At 47.1% G+C, this 9,715-nt stretch overlaps 2 protein-coding genes across 6 annotated transcripts in view; both read right to left on the bottom strand.

Moving 5' to 3' along the window:
• pir (pirin) overlaps positions 1–4,032 on the bottom strand; it is a 9,971-nt gene extending 5,939 nt beyond the window's left edge. The window contains exons 1-4 of one of the 5 annotated variants that reach the window (XM_034680212.1): positions 3,888–4,032; positions 2,834–2,913; positions 2,394–2,487; positions 2,222–2,314 (exon numbers count right to left, since the gene is read on the bottom strand). In XM_034680212.1, coding sequence (XP_034536103.1) covers positions 2,222–2,314; positions 2,394–2,486 — 186 coding nt within the window. In that variant the 5' untranslated portion in view covers position 2,487; positions 2,834–2,913; positions 3,888–4,032. Of the gene's footprint in view, positions 1–2,221; positions 2,315–2,393; positions 2,488–2,618; positions 2,645–2,833; positions 2,914–3,887 lie in introns of those variants that run through there. The other 4 variants (XM_034680211.1, XM_034680214.1, XM_034680215.1 and 1 more) reach the window with 4 other exon arrangements.
• An 832-nt stretch (positions 4,033–4,864) lies between these two features.
• On the bottom strand, positions 4,865–9,490 carry zgc:113276 (uncharacterized protein LOC553748 homolog). The gene is made up of 9 exons (XM_034680299.1): positions 9,286–9,490; positions 8,165–8,349; positions 7,875–8,090; positions 6,939–7,323; positions 6,251–6,372; positions 5,934–6,173; positions 5,563–5,724; positions 5,357–5,446; positions 4,865–5,269 (listed from the first exon to the last, which is right to left on the bottom strand). Exons 1-9 carry the CDS (start codon positions 9,488–9,490, stop codon positions 5,099–5,101), a joined length of 1,776 nt encoding a protein of 591 aa, XP_034536190.1. The 3' UTR covers positions 4,865–5,098.
• Positions 9,491–9,715: the final 225 nt, after the last annotated feature.

Raw genomic sequence — 9,715 nt, 5'->3', positions numbered from 1 at the left:
GCCCTGCGGTGAGTGGCCTGTGATCTGTCTCCACAGCTGTGGGCTTTCAAAAGTCATGTGAGTGTGAGCAAACACACCTGCTGAAAGGCATGCTGGGAGTGTAGCCTCGTCCCATCCACCCTCACCGGGAGATCTAAGTTTCATCTGCCAAGTTAAACACACTGAGAAGAATGTCTGGCAATCTAAGGACAGTATCCGGGTTTTTAAGAAGAGCAGTCTGCAGCGTGACCTCTGTTCACCTGCTGCTCTGCTGCTGACACAACACTAAAAATTCAAACCACAGGCGTGAGCTGTACGCTGCTTTTGGCGCCCCCTGTGGGTAAGGATGAACATTTCATCACTGTGCTGAACCTCTCCATGTGAACTCATATCTTCTCCTCTCGTCCTGCTGGTTTAAAGTTGGATCTCTCTCTGTGATGTGTGGTGATAAAAATGTAAAGCCTGTGAGACGTCCCTGCAGCAGATTCAGGCTTTAAATGTTCAGTGAATAGAAATCTAGTTTCTGATTGTTCACCTTTGTGGAGGATAATGAAACGTCAGTGTTCATTTCAGTCTGTGTCACTAACTCCAGGCCGAGTCTTAGCAGCATTACAGAGAGACACACATAGACGTTACTTCATCAGATCTCCAGGTTCTCAGATTTACAGTTCAAAACAAACTTCCATTTCTGGAGATGAGATGAACTCCTGAGTAAAGGATGGTTTCCTGCTGTGAGAAACTAATGGTGTGTTGTTACAGCTCACATTATCTTTAACTTCTCCTCTACGTCTCTCTCAGCAGCTATGGTCCATGAAGAAGTCTGACTGTGGTCGAGGCGTAATTTATTCATTTCAAATTCTTAGAAGAAGAAAAACCACAAACCAAAGATTGTTCTGCAAAAACAAAACAGAGGCTGAGGCCACTCTTACGACACAGCGTGCTTTCAGAGGTCAGCTTTTATTCTTTAACAACACGTACTGAGCTGAACCTGCAGGATCCACATGCACAGAGGACAGAGAGACACGTCCTGTTACAAAAATCTACCTGAACCATCAGCTATCAAGTCAAGTCAACAAAACTTGACTTTGTTTATAAAGCACATTTAAAACAACCTCAGTTGACCAAAGTGCTGTACAGTTATTAAAGTACAATATGATCATACACAAATATAACAATAAATAAAAACAATTACAGAAAAGTAAGAGCTCAATTTAGGAAATAAAAAGAGTAAAAAGTAGGAAGCCAAGGATTCTTGTTCAGCTGGGACTGAACGCCGAGGACAAAAGATGGGTTCTCAGTCATGCTCTCTGTCAGTGCACTGTGCTGCTGTTGCCTTCTAGTGGTCAAAGCAGGAACTTCACTCCTCAGGAAACAGGCCAGTCCAGTCTTTCTGTTCTGAAGTTCACACCTTTAAAAGCTTGTCTGAGAGACGAGGTGTATCAGTTGAGCTCTACAGAAGACCTCCAACCTTTCACTGTCATCAAACCCTGAGCTGCTCCTCTCCTCTGAGACCCTGAGCTGCTCCTCTGTGACCCTGAGCTGCTCCTCTCCTCTGTCACCCTGATCTGCTCCTCTGTGACTCTGAGCTGCTCCTCTCATCTGAGACCCTGAGCTGCTCCTCTGTGACCCTGATCTGCTCCTCTGTGACCCTGAGCTGCTCCTCTCCTCTGTGACCCTGAGCTGCTCCTCTCCTCTGTGACCCTGAGCTGCTCCTCTCCTCTGAGACCCTGAGCTGCTCCTCTGTGACCCTGAGCTGCTCCTCTCCTCTGTCACCCTGATCTGCTCCTCTGTGACTCTGAGCTGCTCCTCTCATCTGAGACCCTGAGCTGCTCCTCTGTGACCCTGATCTGCTCCTCTGTGACCCTGAGCTGCTCCTCTCCTCTGAGACCCTGAGCTGCTCCTCTGTGACCCTGAGCTGCTCCTCTCCTCTGTCACCCTGAGCTGCTCCTCTCCTCTGTGACCCTGAGCTGCTCCTCTGTGACCCTGAGCTGCTCCTCTGTGACCCTGAGCTGCTCCTCTCATCTGTGACCCTGAGCTGCTCCTCTCCTCTGTGACCCTGATCTGCTCCTCTGTGACCCTGAGCTGCTCCTCTGTGACCCTGAGCTCTTCATAAATGTGTGTTTGGTTAAGTTAACTTTGTGTCATGGATAAGAAAGAAATGTACCCTAACACTGAGTGATATGAAAAATGAAAATAACGTAATTTCTGCTCAACGAGCCACAAAACCTTGAAAACCTCTCACCGTCTCAAATCCTCTGTGAGGATGGTCCGGAAAACCTGCTGGCCGGCTCACTCTGAACTCATCCAGCATCAGGAAGGGATCCAGGTTCCTCAGCTGTAGAGGACACAGGTACAGGTGACCTTTGAATAACTGTGTTGACAGGTGAACTTCATAAACGTGCGGAGGAACTCACCTCCTGTCTCCCGATGCTCCTGCGCACACGAGCTCCGACTCCCTCCGACTGCTCCACGCTCAAAACTGTCCTTTCAACTCTCCTCACCTTCATCCTGCAGAGACAGTCTTTATCATCACTACACAGAGTAACACGGGCCTGAACACAGCAACACTGACAGCTCAGGATTATATCAAACTAATGAAATCATTAAAATAAGGAGGCTTGTTCTAAAGAAACCTTTACCTAAAGACAAGAATAAATCACTCCACTAAAATTCCAAAATTCAAGCACTTAGTAAACCAAGGTTTTTTAAAGGTTCTCTATAAATAAAGTTATCATTATTATGATTATTATGATTATTATTATTAAATATTATTATTATTATTATCATAAGCAGTAATGAACTATAGGCCGACTTCTTGCTGTGTATCATGCTGTCTTATAATGTGCACTTTGACCTTTCAGGCTGAAGTCACTTCCTGATGTCTTTTACAAGCTGCACCCCAGTTACCTGGTCTCTAATGGGTGGACAGCAGACCTGTGAGCACAAGGACAGGTGAGACATTCACTCCTCTGCTGTTATTATCCAAGCAGCTAAACCTGTTTGAAAGTGTGACAAAGATCAGCTGAGCTGAGATAAAAACTGGGCCTATTATTGAAATGAGTCGCTCAAGTTATTGGAGTATTCAAATTGTTAGAAAGAGAGCTTAACACACTTCTCTAAACTGAGCTGAAGAAGAGGGAGATCCTTCGAAATACTGCAACCTCATGATGAGACAAAAACACCGGACACGATGTGCAATAGAGGATTTCCCCTTTCATCCAAACTGCAGATCAGCTGACCTCAGAAACTCTGTCAGACCATGAACCACAACAGACTCTGTCAGACCATGAACCAGTCCTTACTTCCATCCCGTGATGAAGCAGCTGGTCTCAGACTCCCCTCATGCTGTAGTCTCCCCTCTGATTAAAGATCAGACTGCAGCCTCTCAGTCTCTGGCTGCAGGACCTGTTTCTGATCTGGACTCCTCACCATCGTTAAAGTCTATGACCCTGAGAGACTTCATAACACAGCAACAGCCTCCACCAGACCCCCCTACCTGAGAGTCCTACACAGCAAACCCCCCTACCTGAGAGTCTCATACAGCAGCCTCCCTACCTGAGAGTCTCACACAGCAGACCCCCTACCTGGGAGTCTCACACAGCAGACCCCCTACCTGGGAGTCTCACACAGCAGCCTCCCTACCTGAGAGTCTCACACAGCAGACCCCCTTCCTGAGAGTCTCACACAGCAGCCCCCCTACCTAAGAGTCCTACACAGCAGCCCCCCCTACCTGAGAGTCCTACACAGCAGTCCCCCTACCTGAGAGTCCTACACAGCAAACCCCCCTACCTGAGAGTCTCACACAGCAGCCCCCCCTACCTGAGAGTCCTACACAGCAGCCCCCCCTACCTGAGAGTCCTACACAGCAGCCCCCCTACCCGAGAGTCCTACACAGCAGCCCCCCCTACCTGGGAGTCTGTTTCTCTCCTCTTAGTCCTGGATGACAGCCTGTTGTTGTCCCTGGCTCCTCGTCAGGTGAGACATAAACACGGAAGTAGGCAAAGGGGCGTGGCTAAAGGATCCAGTGACAGCAGCTCAACTTTATTTATAAACAGCTTTACAGACAAACATGAAGAGAAAACAGAGAGGGTGAAATAATAAAAGACAGCCATAGCTAAAATACTTCAAAAATAAAATCAATACAATAGATTAATAAAATAAGAAAGAAGAGAAAATAAATTAAAATCAGTTAAAGTTAAAGAGATCAGAAAAATATGATAAATAAATAAATAAATAAATAAATAAGAAAATAAATACATACCATAAATAAATAAATACGATAAATAAATAAATAAATAAATAAATAAATAAATAAATAAATAAATAAATAAATAAATACAAAAATAAGTAAATAAATAAATAAATAAGAAAATAAATACATAAATAAATAAATAAATAAATAAATAAATGAATAAATAAATAAATAAGATAAATAAATGTTAAAACAAAGATTATAATGTTCACTAAAAATATGATGAAAATGGGGCACTGGTGGCCTAACGGTCTAAGCGCCCACAATGCAGAGGCTATAGTCCTCGTCACAGAGGTCGCAAATTCAATTCCAGTCTCGACCATTTACTGCATGTCCTCCCCCTCTCTCTGCTCCCCACATTTCATGTCTCACTTCAGCTATCCTATCGTTAAAGGCAAAAATGCCCCAAAAATATAACTTAAAAAAAAAAGCTAAAAATAATCACTCCAAATTAAAAGCCAGATTAAAAAGGTGAGTCTTAGATACACACACACACACACACACACACACACACACACACACACACACACACACACACACGCACGCACACACACACACACACACACACACACACACACACACACACACACACACACACAGGCTTCATAAGAACACCACATGAGCCACCTATTATTCGAGCTTTATTATGTAAAAACTCTGTTTATTCTTAAAAAGCAGGAATATTCAACAAACCTCGTCTTTCTGAATAAACCTGAGAATGATGTTAACCACTGACAGAGCCTGGAGGAGTGCCATCTGTCTGAAACACACATGAAGTCTCTGCTTCTTATATTTCATCACATCAGGGAAACACCCTTCATCATCATCAGGAGCAGATGATGCTCACATGATGTTATGCAGACTCAGTTAAAGCCACAGCAGACCCTGCATCTGTTGGATATATTCATCAGTTTTACATTTCTCTCCTCTCAGATCAGAGATGTTGACATCCTCCAGGGTTTCACGACGCATGATGTCCTTAGCGATCCGCAGGCTGGCAGCTTGTCCTCCTGCCAGGTTCACAGCGTGAGGTCCAACCTGTGTGAGGAAGAAGGTAGAGGGCACAGCGCCTGAATATAAACATTACATTCAGATGTTTCAGATGAAGATACCTGAGACACTCACCTGGAGAGCTGAGTACTGTCCCATCAGGTAAAGAGGACAATCCTCCGCCCAGCGAAGACTTCCTGATACGCAGGGCCATCCATCAATCACCTGAGGAGACATCAAGACTGAGATCATGAGACCTGATGACACATCAGGACTGGCATCATGAGGCCTGAGGCCACATCAGGACTGAGATCACAAGACCTTGTACCGTCATTACTCACCTGAATGGGGAACTCCTTCATCACCTCAGAGAGCAGCGGGTCCTGTTTGACATCAAGTTTGCAGCCAGTGGCGAGCCAGATCTTGTCTCCAGTCCAGCTGTCCCCAGTGCTGAGGGTCAGACTCCAGGCCTGACTCCTGTGGCACCAGTTGGCTTCACTCACCTGCAGAAAGACGATCTCAGACCTCATTCCACATCAGCTGCTTTTCCAACGTGATAACCCAGGACTTAGTTTTAGGGTCTCCTTTCCAGAGAGTCTGCCGGACCCTGCAGCCTTCAGGTTTTCTTCTTTTAACTCGTTCCTTATGAAAGCTGCATGACCAATCAGGAAGATCAGTGTTGTGTAGTGAGATGATGACTGAGCGTGCTCACCTGACAGTACGTCTTCACATCCACCTGTCCACTCCGGATGAATGGTTGGAGGTGCATGTAGGCCTCGGGAGTGACGGCTCCTCCTTTCCTGGCCTGGCGGATCATAGCCAGCCGTTTGTGGAGACTCCGTTCGTTGTAGAACTGTCGCAGGTAGGCCTGACCGTCCATCTTGATGCCGTGCTCCACGTGGGAGTATCGACCCACCAGGCTCTCCACGTCGCCCACATCGAACTGTTTTAACTGAGAGGAGAGGTGGGAGGTTGGCGGGTGCTGGAGGGAGTGTTATCTTTATGTTTGGTCTACATGCAGTTTCACACCTGAAGGTGTTTCCTCAAGACCCAGGTCACATGGCTGGCCCCCTGCTGCAGGGCGAGTGAAACCACATGAGCGCTGGTCAGACCTCCACCGACTACCATCACTCTCTGCCTCGCCTCACACACTGCACACAGGATGAGACAGGAAACAGAGTCTTTAAGGGACCGGGTCGCACTGAGGTTGGGGATCAGAGAGACAGGACAGAAACCTTGAGTAAAGTATCAGTGATGATTCTGAAACCCAGAGAGGATCTCCAGATCTAAAGAACTGTTAAACCTTTCCCACGTATGACAGAATGAGTGAAAAACAAGAGTCCTGATGGAACCGTTCACACTTCCGCTGTAACATCAACAGAACGAGTAAAGTTGTCTCTGTAAAGGAAGGAGTTTCTCTAACAGTGTGCACAGGCGGAGGACGCCCAGAGTCTGAATCACAGACCTGTCAGTCCACACAGTTATTCACGGACCCTCAGAGGGGGACTCTGTTGGGTCTGTCTGACAGTCAGAGGATCAGTTCTCCGTCTCTTTGTCGTGTTGATTGAGTTTTCCTTGGTGGTCATGGTGTATTGATCTCTGATCTCAGATTAAAGTTACTGTGAGTTTAAAGACGTTCTGATGTCATGCTGAGCGTGTCCTTATCATCCTCACAGGTGTTGCTGAGTCATGTCTTCTTCTGAAGGGTCGGACTCACCTGGAGCAGCCTCTCTCTGCCTCTGATGATCTTTCTGTTCTTGTGCAGACGAGGCCAGGTGATGCATCAGGTGCACGGTGTGTTGAATCCGATCCTCTGGGTAGCCGTCTCCAGCGTTTGTGACCCACGAAGGGATGTTCGCCATCGTAGCCCTGGTTGGACCCGTAGCCAGGACCACGTTGTGAGCCTTTAGGACGATACCTTCTTGAAGTTGGACTTGAAAATATTTCACTCTCTTCCTTGAACATCCCCTCTTCCTTTCAGTCTCTCTAGTGGTCTCAGCCTCTGTTGCCCAGTCCTCTTCCTCCTCTTCCTCCTCGGTCACAGGTGTGATGCGCTCCACGGTTCCTTTCAGCAACACTTTGTCCAGGCAGTACCGCTCCACCTGTAGACCCATCCACTCAGAGACTCAGAGGCTCCTTCATGTGTTCATTTACATGATTCATCAAATGTAAAAACCAAGACCCACAAACAGTTAGTCCCACTCACAGGGTTCCCTGCCTGCGGTCCAGACTACAGCAGAGTCCTCTTTAAGAGGGGCCACAGAAACCAGACTCACAGAGTTAGTTTGGACTAGGGTTGCAAAATTCTGTGAATTTTCAAAGTTGGAAACTTTCCACGGGAATTTATGAGAATAAATGGGAATAAACCAGGAATTTACTAAATTGAAGGTTGGCTCTTAATAGGGAACTTAAATATAGTTGGGAAAAATATATTTTACCATAATCCTGACTAAAACAACCAGATTTCATGAAAGTACAGTTGAATATCTATGCTACTCCTTAATCACATGCACATAGCTCACTGCTTAGTGCAGGGCCATTGAGACCATGCCCCCTACATGCACTGAAACAGGGAGACAGGTTTACCCCTACAGACAAGTCAGACAATGCTTTACACACACACACATTCATAGACCCCTGCTGTGTGTCTGACCTGATCTTTAAAGAAGTCCACGCTCAGCCTGGTTCCGGGCAGACTAAAGGATAAACTCTTCTTCAGAGTCGAGCTGATGTTTAGGCGCCTCCTCTCCTTCTTCCCGAGCCTCGTGTCGTTAATAAACGTGTTCTCATCCAGGATGTAAATCTGATCTGGAAGACTGTGGAGCTCCGGCCTTCTTTCATGCTTCAGGACAAACTCCTGCAGAGCTCCCTGTGCAGGAGACAGACGAGAGGATTTACAGTCTCTGAAGTGACTTCCTCCTTTCCCATCTGGTGTGGTCTTACCTTATTCAGAGGGTCCGTGTGCACCAGAGTGTGTGAGCGCAGGTGAGGGATGTTCAGAGCGGTGAACTGGCTCTCCCACAAGGTCGTCCACTCACCGTAGGAGTCCACAGCTCTGAAACTCAGTGGGGGGAGAACAAGCCCCTGTGACGGGTTTGTCTTCGCTAGTCGTTCCTCCAGTGTCAGACCTGCAGAGACCATCAGAAAGAAGAAGTCTTGCTATAGTCTCAGGAACAGTACAGCCAGGACTCTCCCCGGTAACAGGTCCATGAACAGGATTGAAGTTTATTCTGGTGAATGCTTCACATGGCTTTGAGGACTAATGAGTTATTGGGATGCCAGGGCTCACATCAGACTGTGACGGTTAAACCGGTACATCAGACTGTGACAGTTACACCGGAACATCCGGCTGTGACGGTTAAACTGGTGCATCAGGCTGTGACGGTTAAACCGGTACATCCGGCTGTGACGGTTAAACCGGTGCATCAGGCTGTGACGGTTAAACCGGTATATCCGGCTGTGACGGTTAAACCGATACATCCAGCTGTGACGGTTAAACCGGCACATCCGGCTGTGACGGTTAAACTGGTGCATCAGGTTGTGACGGTTAGACCCGAACATCTGGCTGTGACGGTTAAACCGGTATATCCGGTTGTGACGGTTAAACCGGTACATCAGACTGTGACGGTTAAACCGGTGCATCAGGCTGTGACGGTTAAACCGGTATATCCGGCTGTGACGGTTAAACCGATACATCCAGCTGTGACGGTTAAACCGGCACATCCGGCTGTGACGGTTAAACTGGTGCAGAGTTCATGATGTCATCAATACACAACAGTTAATAATTGTAAGGAGCTACAATCCAACAAATTACTCATCACACTGAAAGAGCCGTGATGCAGGGGCTCATGGGAAATGTGATCCTCACCCTGACCTCATGCCTCTGCTGATTTCATACAGAGGGGGGCACTATATCCCACACAGCATGAAAAGTCCTCACTGGCTTCAACAGCAGGGAATAAATATATATTAATGTTAACCTCATCCTGAAATGAAAACAGCTTCCTGTTGGTTTAGAAGGCTGAAGTCAGAGTTATGGGATTCATGTGTTGAGCGGACCATACCAGCTGTGTGCCTCCTCTTCTTCTTGCCTCGTCTGTTGTTGGAAGGTTCTGGGTCTGTTTGAGGCTTCAGAGGGTTGGAGCAGCAGCAGGAGGGGACGGGCAAGTCTGGACCTGGGTCTGAGTTAGGGTTGGGGTTTGATAGCAAGCTTGCCAGAGTCAGGGCATGAGGGCCAGCCCCGATTATTAACACATCCAGTATCTCCATCTGAAGCACACACCATGACAAACACACAGTCAGGTCTCTGACAGCTTGAAGGGACGCTCTCAGGGAGATATTTCACAGTAGGGGTCAGCAGTGCTTCCTATCATGAGACAATCATAAGAAAATGTCTGAGCAGTCAGAGACACGCCATGCGTCACAGTACCTTGAGTTGGTGTTGGTCAGCCTCTGAGAAGCAGGAACGCGGTCTTGGCTCTGCAGCGTCTGTTA

Source organism: Notolabrus celidotus, chromosome 3, assembly GCF_009762535.1.
Source record: "Notolabrus celidotus isolate fNotCel1 chromosome 3, fNotCel1.pri, whole genome shotgun sequence".
In the NCBI taxonomy this organism is placed as follows: domain Eukaryota; kingdom Metazoa; phylum Chordata; class Actinopteri; order Labriformes; family Labridae; genus Notolabrus; species Notolabrus celidotus.
The sequence above is the reverse complement of the archived record's forward strand: the minus strand, read 5'-3'. Positions and strand labels throughout refer to the sequence as shown.